This window comes from Rhinopithecus roxellana, chromosome 4 (genome assembly GCF_007565055.1).
Source record: "Rhinopithecus roxellana isolate Shanxi Qingling chromosome 4, ASM756505v1, whole genome shotgun sequence".
Taxonomy (NCBI): Eukaryota; Metazoa; Chordata; class Mammalia; order Primates; family Cercopithecidae; genus Rhinopithecus; species Rhinopithecus roxellana.
The window spans coordinates 82,507,290-82,525,105 of record NC_044552.1 but is presented as its reverse complement, the minus strand read 5'-3'; the positions used below and the strand labels follow the sequence as shown (position 1 = coordinate 82,525,105).

At 32.8% G+C, this 17,816-nt stretch overlaps 1 protein-coding gene across 8 annotated transcripts in view; it reads right to left on the bottom strand.

The window, feature by feature from the left end:
- The window catches only part of FAM135A (family with sequence similarity 135 member A), a 154,044-nt gene that overhangs the window by 74,755 nt on the left and 61,473 nt on the right, over positions 1-17,816 (bottom strand). For 5 of the 8 annotated variants that reach the window (XM_010371564.2, XM_030928629.1, XM_030928627.1 and 2 more), the window contains 5 exons: positions 16,977-17,150; positions 13,293-13,419; positions 12,160-12,313; positions 8,472-8,549; positions 3,471-3,520 (listed from right to left, as the gene is read on the bottom strand). In XM_010371564.2, the coding sequence (XP_010369866.1) occupies positions 3,471-3,520; positions 8,472-8,549; positions 12,160-12,313; positions 13,293-13,419; positions 16,977-17,150 (583 nt within the window). The remainder of the gene's footprint in view (positions 1-3,470; positions 3,521-8,471; positions 8,550-12,159; positions 12,314-13,292; positions 13,420-16,976; positions 17,151-17,816) is intronic. The other 3 variants (XM_030928625.1, XM_030928628.1, XM_030928631.1) reach the window with 1 other exon arrangement.

The following is a 17,816-nucleotide window of genomic DNA, read 5'->3' as shown; positions in this document are numbered from 1 at the left end:
ATATATATTTTTTCCCATAACATTCACTGATCTTGTTTGATTGCAAAATGCTGCTTTACTTAGAAAATATGAGAAAGCAAAAAAAAAGATGAAAAAAGTTCATTTTAGTGTACAGGCTTCAAGTTTTTTTTCAATTATATACATAAAGCAAAAGCTAAAATAATATATAGTTTTATACAATTTTCACTGAATATAATACAATATGAACATTTTCCCACTCATCAAACATTTGTTAAAAACATCTTTTTATGGCCTGACGCGGTAGCTCAAGCCTGTAATCCCAGCACTTTGGGAGGCCGAGACGGGCGGATCACGAGGTTGGGAGATCAAGACCATCCTGGCTAACACGATGAAACCCTGTCTCTACTAAAAAATACAAAAAACTAGCCAGGCGAGGTGGCGGGCGCCTGTAGTCCCAGCTACTCTGGAGGCTGAGGCAGGAGAATGGCGTAAATCCGGGAGGCGGAGCTTGCAGTGAGCTGAGATCCGTCCACTGCACTCCAGCCTGGGCGACTGAGCAAGACTCTGTCGGTCAGGCTGGAGTGCAATAGAATGATCTTGGCTCACTGTAACCTTTGCCTCCTGGGTTCAAGTGACTCTCCCTGAATCAGCCTCCCAAGTAGTGGGATTACAGGTGCCCACCACCACACCCAGTTAATTTTTGTATTTTTAGTAGAGATGGGGTTTCGCCATGTTGGCCAGACTGGTCTCCAACTCTTGACCTCAGGTGATCCACCCGCCTTGGCTTCCCTGGATTACAGGTGTGAGCCACTGCGCCTGGCCAAAAACATCATTTTTAAGGCTGTATAACTTAGATTACAAGTATCCCATAATTTGTTTAATCATTCTACCACTGGGCATTTATTAAACATTTTTACAATATTATGAACCTTCACATGAACCTCTGTTTAGCTTTTGGTATACACTAAGAAGAGATATTTTTCTGGCTGTGGATACACACTGCCAAACTAATCCCTGAAAAAGATATACAAGGTATGAGAATTTATATCTCACCACGTCTCAAGACACATTATAATATGTTACAGGTTGTTGATGTTAAAGTTTACCACATCCATTTACATACTGAAATTTAAATATGTATATCTAAAAAATTAATTAGCAATACATGGATACATATATATTTTTTTAAACATTTAATATAGATGCATATAAACAATAAAAATTCTCCTTTACAAACTTTACTCTCCATGCCACTTTTTTTCTGTATTACTGTTAAAAGCTTGGAATATATATATCCTTTCAAATATTTCATATGTAATCACATAACAGAATAAAATACACAAACAGCTTTTTAGTTCTTTTAACATACTATACAAAATCATATTATTCATATTTTTTCAATTAATATATCTTGAAGAGTTTTCAGCATGAAAATAGTACCTAGCATCATGAATTAATAAATATTTTCTGAATTAAATAATTCATGACAATTTCATAGAGATCCACCTAATGCTTTTAAATGGCTACATCAGAATTGATAATAATTAATGACGTAATTCCTTATATTTGTGCACATTTACATTTTTGTAGAACAGATTATTAAATAAAAACTGCTGTGCAGATTTAATAATTGTGCAACATGTAAGTGTTTTAAAAACACATCAATGGACTAATGTTAAAAAATATTGTGCCAATTTATACCATCACCAACAGGGTATGTAGATACTAGTTTCACTACACTCTTGCAAAAAATGAAGATCAGTAGTCACTTTCATTCTTGCAAATTTCATAGGCAAAAAAATAACCTATTAGAATTTGCATTTCCCTGGTTTCCAGTAAGAATGAGTATCATTTCAGGAGCTAAATTATTCTGCTAAGGACTTATTTGTACACTGCCTCATTGTATCCTTTTTTTTTTTTTAACAAGGGTGTTGTTTTAAAATTGATACTTGAGAGCATGTTATATATAGTGAGCACTGACCATTAGCCTGCTTTAAATATTGCAAATATTCTCTTCCAGTCTATTGTTTGCTTTCAAATTTATAGTATTATTTTGTTACAAAGAAATTTCAAATCATCAATGTCTTATTTTGTCCCTTAGGTTTTTATTGGTCTTTAAAAAACTTACCTTTTTAAAAATTGTCTGAGGGAGTCATTTCATATCCCAAGATCAGATTGTTTATATTTACATATGCATGTAATTTTTTTTCTTCCTAATTTCTTCGGACCTTAACTCTTCAGTACACTTAGAACTGTTGCTATAGCATGGCATGACGTTAACTTTACCACAATTGTTATAGACCCTGACATTACTGATATTTTATCATACACTTAGTTATTAAACATAATAGTGACTATTTCAGTGCTGTTTAATTCCACTGACTTGTCTTTTTATTCTTTTAGAGAAATCCTACCTTATTTCTTTTCATTACCGTTATTTTACATATATTTTAGTATCCAGTTGAGCAAGTCTTTCTACATTTGTATTATTTTAAAATTATATTATTTTTTAAAAAGTTTTTCTTAGCCATCTTTACATTTCTTGAAAAGATTTTAAAAACAGGTTTAAATTTCCAGTGGGATTTTGGTTTGGACTCATTAAAATGATTGACTGGAGTAAAACTGATATCTTTTAGTGATTATCTGCAGGAGTATCATATGTATATTTATTCAAAATTTCTTTAATAGCTCAGTGAAACACTGCAGATGTTTTCATATTAACTGCACACATCTTAAGATTATTTTTAAATGTTTAATGTTCTTTTGAGCCATTATCCATAAGAACATTAGTGACTTTTTTAAAGAAAATATTTACCTTACTTGAACTGCAGAGAAAACCTCTAGGACAGGATACAAAACTTATGTATCCTGCATATGCATAATTTTCTTAGAAGAATACCTTTTTGAATGGGTCTAGTCCTCATTCAAATTTACATCCAAAAGTATATCCAAACCAAATACATATTTTCCTTTGATTCACACCTCTGATTTCTTCCATTAATGTAGCTGACCAAGAGTGAATGCATAGTGAAACATGCATTTAGTTAAAAGCATTTAGTTTCTCAGAAAAAGAAAGGCAAATATATCAATTTAATTGCAAGAGTGAACTGAAAAAATGATATGAGAAGCAAACTGATCTACTGAAATAAAACAAATTTTCATTTTTAAACAGTATCATTTTATAAACTTGCACAAGTTTAAGTGATGTTTTAAAAACGTGTCCAGAAATTATTTGAGTGAACAGAAGAAAATGTACAGCTTGATCAGTTAATTATCTTTGCTATTGCATTTATATGAAGAATAATATACTTTTTAAAAGGTAAGTTAACTTTATGCTGAAAGCCAAATGAATTTTGACCAACTAAGTTGTGGTTCTACAATGATCAACCACTTTATCTTTGCATTTTAGGAACTATAAATACTTTAAGTTTTCATAGACAAAATATCTAGAACAGGAAACAGAAACCACTCAAATAACTTGATGATGTGAATTAAAAAACTCCAAGTACCTTAACTTCTTCACATAGTTCAGTAAGTCGAGCTTCTACATCCATTTCCTCTGGAAGAAGTAAAGAGTAGAGGAAATATTTCAATGTTAGATATTTAATTTATATAAATAAAATTCCCATAAAAACTGAAAATTAAGACGTATCTGGACTACATTCAATGAATTAAATTTCAAGGTAACATATTATCATAAATATATTAATTACATAGGTAATGTGATTATTAAATTCTACATTCTGATAAATATCAGTTTTTAGTTTTCACAAGAGTTAACACTGTCAAGGAAATATTAACTATATACATTAAGTAACTTGTACATCTGTGTCACAGGAAAGAGCAACTATATAATTAGATTTTACTGTACTTCATATTTTATAATTTCCAGTACGGTTTAGTATTTTGTGTTATACATACACATGCCTTGCTTTCTTGTTTTTTACAAAAGCTATTCCTAAAATGCTCAAGTAAATCAATTTTTATAACTGAAACATTTAAAACATACCTGAGGTGTAGGCTATTTAATAAAAATGAATGTCACGATCCTTTAATAGAAAGTTAGTTCCTAATAAATTTATTTTTCTATAAAATATTCTTTAACTGAGGCAGATATTTGCCATACAACTCTGATTTACTTAATATATGCTATAATCATCTATAAAGAGGTACACAGATTTACAATTAAAATGGTAATATTTACTTGGAAAAATAGAAACTAAGAAAAGATAAAGATTTATTAATTATTTAATTTTGGCAGGGAGGAATTACACTAAGGTCTGAAATATCTTTACATACACGTAATTTTTAAGTAGAAATCAAACAGGTCTTTTAAAAGAACTGTAACAGCATAGTTATAACCATACAAAATTCCCATAATCTTGTTGTGAAAGAGTTTAATTGATCCTTCTCACATAAAGGCAAGAACACATTCTGTAACATCCCTGAATTCACTCATCAGCTGACTAATTTGTAAGACAGACTGAATGTTTACTACATGATAAAAATGATAAACATTTACATTTGTTAAAAAAAGCAATCACAATTATGTGGTAAAACACAACCACAGTATAATTATTAAGAGTAGGGAGACAGTCAGATAATAGCAGCCAAGGGAGCCTCTGGGCAAAGAAGTCCTGGAGATGCTGCCCACAGACAGCAAAAAGGACAATGGCTATATTGGCTATACCTGGCCTTGTGGTTGGGCTCCTGCGACCCTGAAGCATGTGCACTCCTCCAATAACTCACCCTAGAATAGTCTTTTGCTCATTACAATAGTAAAAAACACACCCCAAGGTGGAGATTTTAAATGCTAACAAGACAAGCAACATGTATACTAGCATGTACAACTACAGAGCGTGTATGCCCAAGGGGATTGCCTAAAACATGATTGCAAGTGACACTTCCTCATGCCCTTTCATGAATAATCATGTATTCTTCATAGAGGCCCCCAGCACTGGCTGCTGCTGGCTCACTCTCTCCAGAAGCTTGCTCTGCTTTATCTTTCAGAGTGTACTACTGTCTCTTTAAATAAATTCTGCTACATAACCCTTGCTGTGTGTCTCTTGGCTGAATTCTTCCAGTAACATAATGTGAACAACAAATACTCTGTTGTTAACTAAAAATCAGTGGAACACATATATTTCATAACTCACAAAATATACAAGTAAAACTGTATTTAGATATTGATATATACCAAAAAATAGATCACTAATTTGGCCAACTTGTCGGTAACCAAAGAAATTTGCTATGATTTCACAAATCATTTCACTGTCAGATAAACCAGTGGCTTCTAATATTGGGTTTTCCAAAACTAAAAAACCAGCAACAGACTCTGCATTAAAACCACCACTCCCATAGGCCAACATCTGTTTTCACATTACTCATGATCTTTTCCTGTGATAGAAAAAAATCAGGAAAATTAGTCTTAGAAATTACATATTCTACCCTCTGAGTTTTAAAAATTTGAAAATAAGGTTTTGAGAGTTGTGACACATTTTTCTAATGTTTACATAGAAGAACCTAACTGCATAAATGGGTATGTTTGCATTATAACTAGTGAGAGCTACTTCAATGCAAACAATATCTTTTTTTTTTTTTTTTTTTTTTTTTTTTGAGACGGAGTCTCGCTCTGTCACCCAGGCTGGAGTGAGTGGCGCGATCTCGGCTCACTGCAAGCTCCGCCTCCTGGGTTCCCGCCATTCTCCTGCCTCAGCCTCCCGAGTAGCTGGGAAAAAAACAATATCTTAAAGAATGTTTAAAAGCATAATTTAACTTTAAAATCTTAGTCCTGAGAATAATTTCAAAATCACTTAGATTTTTAAGGGAGTTTAAAATCCTATTTTAATTATTTTTTCTTTTTAAAGTGACATATATAACAGACCCTTGAGCAACACAGGTTTGATCTATGCAGGTGCACTTATACACAAGTATTTTTCAATAAATATTTTGGAAAGAATATGAAACTTGCCAACTATGTAGCCTAGAAATATTGAAAAAATTAAGAAAGATGAATATGTCATGATTGCATAAAAACATGTAGATACTAGTCTTTTTATGTATTAATCAACTGTTTGCGTTATCAGTAAGGCTTTCAGTGAACAGTAGGCCATTAGTTGGTAAGTACTGGAGGAGTCAAAAGTTACAGGAATATTTTTAACTGTACAGGGGTCAGTGCCCCAATTCTGGTGTTATTCAAAGGTATACTATATATATCCATTTATACAATTCTACAGAAATGTATAGAAGTGATTATTATCATATATTTTGGGGGGGGCTTGGCTCCTATTACTAATCCAAGGTTACAGTCTAGAGCATATCCTCCCATATTTTTCAAATATAATATACATGTACACATATAAGTTTTGGAGTCACTGTTTTATAAAAATAGGATTGTATTTTGCACACTTTTTTGCATCTTGCTTTTTTTCTCTTAGCATTACCCCACAGTATTCTGGTACCTAGCACTAAAGCATGTTTTAAGATGACTACACAATATTCTTTGATGTGAGTGCATCATGATTTATTCTGTATTCCACTCTTTGCCCAAATAATGGGCATTGATCTTTGTTTATACTGTTTTGCCGCCAAGAACAATACTGAAATAAACATGCTTGTAGCTATATCTTTACATACTAGCTAGTATGTTATTTCTATGATACAGGTGAACAGAAGTGGGGATACTAGGCCAAAGGGTACATGTATCTATTATTTATTTTCTAAATCTATCCATTCATTCAACAAATATTTATAACACAGCTCAGACAATGGCAATACGATGTTAGGTTTAAGGATCAAAGATATCTCAACAAAAGTGTTTTAGTTTTGAATCAAGTATTTTTCTACCCAACCAAGATCTGGCCCATTTTTTTTTTAATAGATCTTATTACATTAAACTGTATTCTATAAAATTATTTAGAATGCTCACATGTAAACTGATAGGCTGGCAATAAAATAGTTTAAATTAGAAGTATATTTGAATTGCTAAAAAAACGCTAAAATGTCATAAATGGCCATACTTTCATACTATGAATTCTTTAATTTTACAGTAACTTTATATGAGAATATAATACTATGTTCCAAAAAGAATGACAATAAATTTTCAACTATTCTTTTTCCTTCCTGACCAGAAAAATCAGTTTCTCTTAACAGTCTTAGTGAAAATTAACATAACTCAAATATTTCTGAGTTAGTTTTCACCTGAGAAATGTTGAGAAAGATTTTGGCTTTTTAACTTCCTTCATTCAGTTCATACCTCTGAAAATTGAGAAATAAATACTGATTTCATTTCACTTTTTGATTCCTACAGCTTTTCACAATCTTTTTAAAAAGTAATTGTGATGGTTTATTGAACACAAAGTGAAAACTTTTAATATACTTATAGATAATAAATTATTATTGCTATTCAAGAAAAGTCTAACATATATGAAAATGTATAATAAAATAATGAGATCAGAACATTTCCTTTACCATGTACAACATATCCAGATAGTGGTGATTTGATGTTATTTTGCTTTTTAAATGTAGAATAACAAAAAATAAATGCAAATTGACTGAAAAAAAAAAAAAAAAAACAACCAAAAAACCAAAAGACGACGATACAACCCAGATCCTGATAGGATATTTCTCTTCTCTATTCCTTTTTTTAAAGTTTTTTTTTTTTTTTTTTTTTGAGATGGAGTCTCACTCTGTTGCTCCGGCTGGAGTGCAGGGTCATGATCTTGGCTCACTGCAACCTTCACCTTCCGGGTTCAAGCAATTCTCCTGCCTCAGCCTCCCATCTCATCTCTATTTCTGCAGTGCAGAAAACTAGGTTTAGTATTTTTTGAGGTGGAGTTTCGCTTTTGTGGCCCAGGCTGGAGTGCAATGGCATGATCTTGGCTCACTGCAACCTCTACTGCCCGGGTTTAGGCAATTCTCCTGCCTCAGCCTCCGAGTAGCTGGGATTACAGACATGTGCCACCAAACCCGGCTAATTTTGTATTTTTAGTAGAGATGGGGTTTCGTCATGTTGGTCAGGCTAGTCTTGAACTTCTGACCTCAGGTGATCCGCCCATCTTGGCCTCCCAAACTGCTGGGATTACAGGAGTGAGTCACCATACCCTGCCTGGTTTCGTTTTAAAATCACATTTCATTATCACTAGGCCTAGCCAAAGATAAAATAATTGAGCAAATTCAAGGCAATGTCATTAAACCAACAAATTGTAGTAATAATCATGGTTTTGAAAAAGTACTCTTAATAGAAACTTTAAGAAACACATGAAAAAAGCCAGGGAGTTTTGCATTTACCATTTCCAGACTTAAGTAAAAACTTCAATATTACAAATTAGGAAATTAACCAAAATTTATCCACAGACCAAACTGATTTTAAAGGTAAGTTCTTCAAAATGGTGGAAACATACTATATTATTAAATATATATTTATGAAATCTGATGCTAATTTAAAGCAAAATTTCATGCTAATTAATTAATTAAAAGGGATCATTTGCTTAAGCTATTTGTAAACGTACCTAGATGGTTGTCTTTCTGTGTTCGTGGCTGTTTTCTTCTGAGAAGACGCTCATATAGGAGCTGCATGTTGACCTTGGCTAGTCATAAGGATTGCATACAGCACTAGTTACTATACTCCTTTTATAACAAAACTTACTAGAATTTTCCAGCTTGTTAATAATAGACTTAGTGTTTATCTGATAGTGCAGTTAGTTAATTAGCTTATCAAAATTACAAATGATGTACATTCGAGTATATATTTTTGGTTTTTTAATTTAAATGTATGTGTCGCTCAACATTTCATAATCCAAAATGTTTTAATTTATTAGACTCAGAATTTTAGGTTGGCAGGGATCTCAGAGTTAACTCCCTGCTGTTACAAGTGTAGATACTGGGTTCAGATAGGCTATGTGACTTGCCCAAACCTAATTCCAGAACTCCTGACTCTTATGTCCAGTAAGAGCTCCTTGCACCAAACCAATATTTAATTATATGTCATCAGAAAATGTACATCATTCATCTAGGAGAAAAGAGAAAGGCAAAAAAGCAGAAAGGAACTCAAGCATTATTTTAAAAGAGGGAACATATTTTTTTTAGAAAAGTTTTCAAACATAGTAAAGTTTAGTAAGTTTAAATATATGCTTATTTGAAAACTCAATAAAAGTGGTAATAAAAGGAAATATTCTTTAATCAAGAACTACTCTGTATCCACTTATTAAAACTGGTGAATATAGTGGTGTTTGGTCAACAGTACATTATAGAAATATATCAGTGTTCACAATTTTATTTTGCTAGAATAAAAATAAAAGACATTGATAGTTTAGAATATGTAACAAATACTTTTATTTTTAATAGTTAATAGTATTTTTAGATGTTTTCTTACAAGATGCAGTCAAGAATAAACTAAAATTCACAATAAAGAGAAAGGAAATTATAAACCGTAAAGTTTAAGAACAACACAATATATTACCAATATTTATTGAAGATGAATCTTGATTTTAAAAATCCCTAGAAAACTGTTAAGCTTTATGTTGATGCCTACACTTTTTCAAGTAACAATGAAAACTGTATTGTGCTATTTCATTCATTCATTCAAGAAATATGTTTTAAGTAAATCTATGTGTAAGGTACTAGTAATTTTATTTCTATCATATACTTATTTAAAACTGAAGTCTGGGTTTGCTTTAGAATTTTATTTTCTGATAAAATATTTTAAGCAAATAATTTGGAATAAAGTTGACAATCATTTTGTAATTAACTTCTGAAATTAAATATAAGGGCACTTTTATTATGATACTTCCTATACTACATCTCTAAGCCCAAAGTAACATACATGACATAAAAGACATCCTCACCAGAAAAAAGTTGAAAATCTTATGAATACATGATCATACTGAAGTTAGACTGATAAATTAATAATAATTGCTAACACTGTCTAAGCCAGGGCTCCCCAACACCCATAGTTCCTAGAGATCCTTTCCACCCTTTGTCTTTTGGATAATCTCACCTTTGCTTCCTGACACATGTACCATATCTGATTCCCTTCAATCTCCTTACCATGTGAATGGAAACCACTTTGTGTTTGTAGGCCCAAATTAAGTAAGTGACAGAAATGGTTTCACATGTGCACTCTTGAACAAAAGATAATGCCTTCTTCAATCTACTGTAGCCTTCCACATCAAAACTATTAACTTTTTTTTTGGTAGAAATGACATTACACATGGATTTTAAGCTTTACATCACTACTTTTCATAACACTATTTTTCAGGCACATGATACTGTCCTTCATTAATATGGTAGTATAATAGTTTTGTGGTCTGGTCATTAAATCTAACTAAAATTTGTAATATAATTCTTCTACAAAAATGTTTTTGATTTCCAAACCACCACTAAAGATATGTGAAACATAATTTTCCATTGAGGATAAGTGATAGCCTAAATTAGCTCCATTCTATAAATGATTCATTTTCTTTTTTTTTTTTGAGATGGAGTCTTGTTGCTGTGTTGCCCAGGCTGGAGTGCAGTGGCGCGATCTTGGCTTACTGCAAGCCCCGCCTCCTGGGTTCACACCATTCTCCTGCCTCAGCCTCCCCAGCAGCTGGGACTACAGGCGCCTGCCACCATGCCCAGCTAATTTTTTGTATTTTTAGTAGAGACAGGGTTTCACCGTGTTAGCCAGGATGGTCTCAATCTCCTGACCTTGTGATCCACTCACCTCGGCCTCCCAAAGTGCTGGGATTACAGGCGTGAGCCACCGTGCCCAGCTGATTCTTTCATTTTCAAAAGAGAACATTTTAAAAAATTTACATTTGAGGTAGTGGCTGTCTATAGAATTTTCCTAAGGGAAACAGGAATTCTAAGAACATAAAGTAGCAAGGAAAATAGAGACTGTTTCAGAGAATAATGATCAGAAGATTATCTTTTCCACACTACCATTTTTGTTTTGAGAATGAATACATGGTCAAAAAAGAACAAACGCGTTTTCCTATTGCTTGTGTATTTATGAAACCATTAGGATTACTGAATCAAGAATTCTAAACAGTCAATTTAGTGATATCTATGTCTAGTCAAGAGAGTGTGAGCTGAACTGACAGAATAATGGACTTAATTAATTAAACTGGAGTAGTTGCTGATAGTGGCACAATAGCCAGCATTTTCTCACAGCTGAATTTAAGTGGGATAGAAATTCTTACACTTTCTTGCAATTCCTGTGTAATCCAACACAATTTTTTAAGTAGTCTGATTAGTCTCAAACCCAAGAACCATGTTCAGTAACAGTGACTACTTTAGGGAGTGCACTAATATTGTTAAAAGACTGAAATCCTTGAGGAACAAAGGAATAAAGAAAGAATACTGATTCAGTAAATTTTAAAAGGCAATTTATGATTTATTAAAAAACATAATTATAAAACAATATATTCTAAAAAGATGAAAATATATTTCTATAAGCTATTAGCCAATATTTGAAAATAAAAGCTAATAAAACTGACATAAAAAGTCTGAATAAGAACTTATTTTGCCAATCCCAATAATTTATCTTCTGTGAAATAATATATGTAAAAGCATTTTGCAAACTACAAATGTATGTATACAAAATCAAGGCAATATGATTTTTTAATATGTACTACAAATATATACAGGTACTACTTTTGGATACAACCTGAAGCTTGATTTTTTTTAAGCAATTTAAATTTTTTTTTAAAATTTAAAATTGATTTTTAAAATGTTAAAAAAGTAAGTAATCTTATTATTCCCTAAAACAATATGAAAGGAATTTGAGATCTGAGATAACTATTATAAAATCAAATGTAAACAAAAATGCCCTGAGTACCTACAATCTGATTAGACTGTAAAATATTTGGAAGTATGGATTTAATTTACCTTCCTATTATTCTGCAGATAATTACATTTGATTTCTAGCATGTTTTTGGGTTATATTTTAAGAGGAACAGTATACTGACATGTTATTTTTAAAAGACTCGTTTCAAATTTAGCATGAAGTTATTTTTTAGCATTCTGAAAAACATTTTTAAGCTGCAAAAAGTGATTATCAAGGTAGAAAAAGATGGAATTGAGACAGAAGTAAAGTGAAGCACACAAACACTGTAGTTTTAGTACAGAAAAACTATGGCAAAGCTGATAGCTAGCAATATAAGAATGAAGAGAATGATTTGAACTGTAGGATAGGTCTCGCTACTTTTAACATACCCAGTTCTAGTTTCTGACAAGAGGGAATCTCTTCTGTTACCGTAATGAAGTAGCTGTGCAATCCCTTGAAGGCTAGCAGCAAAGTGGCACAAAGTGTATAATGAAAACGATAGGCATGATGTAGGAAGGAGTCTGCAATGATGAAGCTACAACCCTAAACAAGAAACAGATGTAGGATACAGAGTGTCAGTAATACAAAATGTTACATTTGAAACTTGGAAAAATAAAGAAAAAATACTTAACCACCTGTCAACTAAATTTATTCTAATACATACAAAAAATTTGGTAATATTTCAGAGTTGTTCAAACAATAAATTTAAGCATGAAATGTGGTCCTAGTAATTTCAGTTACCGTGGATTTTTATAACAAGTAGATTAAATTATTATTTTTGATAGCATGTTATTTATATTACATTTAGACTGAAGCACACTCAGCTTTTATAGTATGTCCCCTTTTCTTTTATAATAATAGCTGTACTTGCACTACTCTTGCTTTTTTTAATTTCTTTTTTTAAGATATAGGGTCTCAGTTTGTCACCCAGGCTCGAGTGAAGTGACACGATTGCAGCTCACTGCAGCCTCAACCTTCTGCGCGCAAGCGATTCACCTGCCTCAGGCTCCCTAGCAGTTGGGACTACAAGCACGTGCCATCATTATTTTCCATTATTTTTTGTAGAGGTGGGGTCTTGCTATGTTGCTCAGGCTGGCATCAAACTCTTGGCCTCAAGCAATCCTCCAGGCTAAGCCTCCCGAAGTGTTGGTATTACAGGTGTGAGCCACCACGCCTGGCCTGCGCTACTCTACCCTGGGTCTCAGCTCTGGCAATTGTTCTTTAAAGACGCCTTTGGGATACTTCTACCAGTTCTGTTAAAGGACCAAGGGGTAATAGTAACAAGTTAAGGGGCACAGGCTGTCAAAGATGTCTATCCACTAAATCTGGTAACATTTTGAATTATCACGTTTTCATAATAGACAATTAGAACCAAACAATATTTTAAGATCATATTTAATTAGATCTATAAGTTGCTGAGCTCAAATAATTAAAAAAAGGAAAACATCATTCATAGATAAAATAGTTAAAGGACACTTCTTTTAAAATACGGAAAACATTTATAAACATATTCAGTTCTTACATCTGGTGATAACTGTTTTGTGTAGTTAATACCAAAGACCACACTTTCAAGAGTAGGAATCACGGAATCTTTGTTTTGTGCTGGTGCATTTCTATTTAACCAAGTTGTCTTCACAGGGCGAGGAAAGCTGGAGGAAGAAGTATTATATTATTACTGTCATAAGAGTCTATTTGAATGTAAGTTAAATATTTACAAAGGAAAATCTTATAGGAATAGAAGAGCAAGGGTTTTACAAGTTTATGAGTTCTAAAGTATTCCTAAAGTAATTTTAAAGAATAATTTGAATAATCATGAAAAAACGAAATTAATATTAAAAAACTAGGGCTAGATGTTTGACATTGCTTGCTATAATTAGACTTCTGGAAGTCTCAAAGAACATCAAAGACAAAACATGGTGGGATTTAGAGTGGATAAACAACAAATGAAAGCCAAGCTTGAATTTGGAAATCCTAAAGTCGGAACTGGTTACCAAATTTACAATGTTAACACTTAATCAAATATGAATGCTATTTACAGAAATAAAGAGCTCCCATGTAAATGTAGAAAAACAAAAATTACCAAATCTACTTGATGCCTCTATTTCTCAAAAATAAGTTTCTTTTCCTTTATTCTCTTTACTAAAAGGCTATAAGCTCTATTAAAATAATTTTTATTATTCAAGTCTCTAGCAGCTGGAACTACAGTCATGTGCCACCATGCTTGGCTAATTTTTATTTTTTGTAGAGGTGAAGTCTTGCTATGTTGCTCAGGCTGGTCTCAAGCTCCTGTTCTCAAGCAATCCTCCAGCCTCCAGCTTCAAGGCACCATCAATCACATATTATATGAATTACTTCTGTTAGTATTAACATTTATATTCCATAGAGGAAGAAGCATACTTCTGTTAGAATGTTGAAAAGTCACACACAACTATATTTGAGATAAAGTAGGACAAAGCATTTGAACTGTTTGACAGTTTGGCAAAAGGGAAAAGACATAAAAGAAAAACAATCTTGCCATAAGCAGAGTGCAGGTTTTGTTTGTAAAATCCATTTGCTTTGCAAAAGTGAAATGTCTATATCCCGGCAAAGAAGGGAGTCTCAAATAAGTGGTAAATTCCACTTGCTATAATGTGTTTTTCAGAACTGTCATAAAAGTTGTACTTAAAAAATTCAAATACAAGAAATAGTTCAAATAAAAAACAAGCAAAGAAAGAAATTCTAAACCGCTTACTTTAAGTAACTGATATAATGTCTATAGATTGAGTTGACCATAAAAATTGTTTTAAATAAAAATAAAAATTTAAAAGATGTTATAAATTTAAAAATTTTCAATTTTTGGAGGATAAAGAAAACCCCACCAATAATAAAACTTCAGGAAAAACCTGTTGAAGAATATAGAGTAGGAAATGTTACCCTCAGATATGACCCCTTTACCAGCACAACAGCAGCAAAAAGCTTCCCCTTCCCCTTTCCTTTTCTGACCTTTCATTCACAGGTAGAGAAAGGCTGGTAAAGATGCTGTTGTTTTTACAGCGAAGTTCTAGCAGCAAGAGAGAGTTAGATATAAGGGCCCATGGCAGCTAGGTAAAGAACAGCAACCTCAGCTGTTACAGGCATATTGTTTTCTTTTCTAGTCACTAACCAGAGCCAACGGTTAACCCTCTTGGCTTCTGATTCTGAGCCAAAAATTTGTTCTTCCAGTAAATGGTCTCTAGGAGATGAGCTGCCCCTTTCTCCTATTAGTCTATGGCAAAAATTGCTGCATTGCAAGAAGAAGCACATACTTAACTCACTATGATGGTGATGTGAATATCTACTCTGTTTAATTAGGGCCTTAAAAAGCAACATTAATAACCTGAGCTAACCTCCTATGAATTGCTTGTGCATCTTTCAGGAGAGAAATACAGCTAGTTTTATGAAGATAATCTTGGTAAGTCTTAAAAAGAAATAGTTAAAACAGTTTAATTAGAGATTCTTCTTAAAACTTCAAAAAGAAGAGATTTAGAAAAATAGAGTAATATATTTTATAAACAGATAAACATTTAGCATTAAAACCAAACACATAATCATATAAAAGCAATACTGTATGTTATTTAAAAGTTATATTTCAAAAAAACATACTTCATTAGAAAAATTTCATTCATACTTTCAGAAAATCTTCCAAAAAATTTTTAAGCTTATAATAAAATTATGTATATAATAAAAAACACCTTCCTGTTTATAAAAGCTATAATAACTTAGCACAACCTCTCAAAGGCCTAGGAGGTAAAAAAAAAAAAAAAAGACAGCAAAACTACCAGTTATAGATCTTTCTATAGAATAAAGAAGGCAAAACAAGTCATCAGGTGAAATATATGTCTTTCTGGCCTGGTGCTCTAAAAGGAACTAGGTCAAGATGATCTACATGTAAGAGATGAGAAAGCAACAGAATGAAAGAAGCTTTCAATTAGTTTTTAAAACAATGTAAAGATATGCCATAGGAGGTTATTACCTGTGATCAATATGTTAAATTGTGTTGGGCTTCCAGAAATTCTGAGGGTAATTTTGCAAAATGATCTAGTTAGTTTTCTGATAAATCAACTTACCATCATATCCCTTAAGCATCCTGCCTAATATTAATTGTCAGAATCAGATGTGCATCAGAAATTGCAGACAGTTTAGAAATCAAATACATTTGGAGACTTTCATATAATTTACTGATCTGAAGCATCCATCTGCTGCCCATACTACAAGGATGATGTAAAAACTGAAGACCTTGCATTGTATTTTTACATTAACGAAAGAAATCTGTCTACCCATGGAAGTGAACAGAAAAAAATAATTGTCTCAATGCATTTATTATGATACAGAATATTATATACCTTTGAACTAATGGTACATGATATAGTTTTAAAAGGCTGAGTAAAAATTCATAAAATTGGTTAATAACTTGGAAAGCAAGAATTACTGTATGATGCACAGTTAAGAAGATAAAATTAGTCTATCTGGATAAGAGGCAAAGAAAAATAAGAAAAAATTCACATACTTTTCCAGCGTAATTATAGTATAACATTGCACAAAACATAGGTACAGAATAAACAATGTTGTGTGGTTATTTCCAGATTGTATTTTTTCTTTGTTAATTTATTTGGGATTGACAAAGATGGCTTCATACTTCTGTAATAAAAAAGTTATCAAGCCAATGTTCCCATACTCTTGACTTTGATTATAATTTTTAAAGTCCTTATTATTTCAGTTATCTTTAGAAAGTACATGTTTTCACTATAAAAATAAAAAATGCTACATTAAGAAGGCTCTCATGTTGAATTGTAATTCTCAATGTTGTAATGGTGCCTGGTGGGAGGGGACTGGACCAGGGGGACAGATTTCTCATGAATGGTTTAGTACCATTTCTCTTGGTACTGTCCTCATGATAGTGAGTGAGTTCTCATGGGATCTGGTCATTTAAAAGTATGTAGCAACTCCCCTGACTCTTGTGCTCCTGCTCTGGCCATGTGAGATGCCTGCTCCGCTTGTGATTTCTGCCATGATTGTAAGTTTCCTGAGGCCTCCCCAGAAGTTAAGCAGATGCCAGCATCATGCTTCCTGTACAGCCTGAAGAACCATGACCCAATTAAACCTCTTTTCTTTATAAACTGCTCAGTCTCAGGTATTTCTTTATTGCAGTGTAAGAATGGCTTAATACAAAAATATTAGTCAAATTTACCTTATTAGTGGCTGGTGTAGTGCAACCAATGATGCATGAACTGTAACAGACACAACAGAAAGGTGGAAATAATCAAACATGACATTAACATGATGATGAAGGCCTCTATGGGGGCTAAAGTGCAGCTTCAGTGTTCGGCTACTTATTAGCTGCAAGGCATTCAGATCATCTGCCCTGTAAAAAGGAACAATTAGCATGTAAGTATTAAATATTTAGTAAAGGCCAATATATTATAGAGTAGTTGAAACTATAAAAACCATTTACTTAATTACTTTTTAAAAATTTTGAATGAAAGTTTTTTTTTTTTTTTTTTTTTAAGACGGAGTCTTGCTCTGTCGCCCAGGCTGGAGTGCAGTGGCTGGATCTCAGCTCACTGCACGCTCCGCCTCCCGGGTTCACGCCATTCTCCTGCCTCAGCCTCCCGAGTGGCTGGGACTATATGTGCCCGCCACCACGCCCGGCCAATTTTTTATATTTTTTAGTAGAGACGGGGTTTCACTGTGTTAGCCAGGATGGTCTTGATCTCCTGACCTCGTGATCCGCCCATCTCGGCCTCCCAAAGTGCTGGGATTACAGGCTTGAGCCACCGTGCCCAGCCGAAAGTAATTTTTAAAGCATCAAATTTGCGTTAGAAAGCAATATGAAACATACCAATTGAGAAAATAATCAGATCCCACCTATTGTTTTCTATCAGTCCATGATATGAACTATTTTTTCACTAATATCCCTATAAAATGAATCCTTTTTGATACTTCAGGAGTTTATCTCATCTTAAAGAAAATTTTACCCCATAGAGAATACTGTTATTACAAGGCTGCAGTACAACATAGGTCACATACT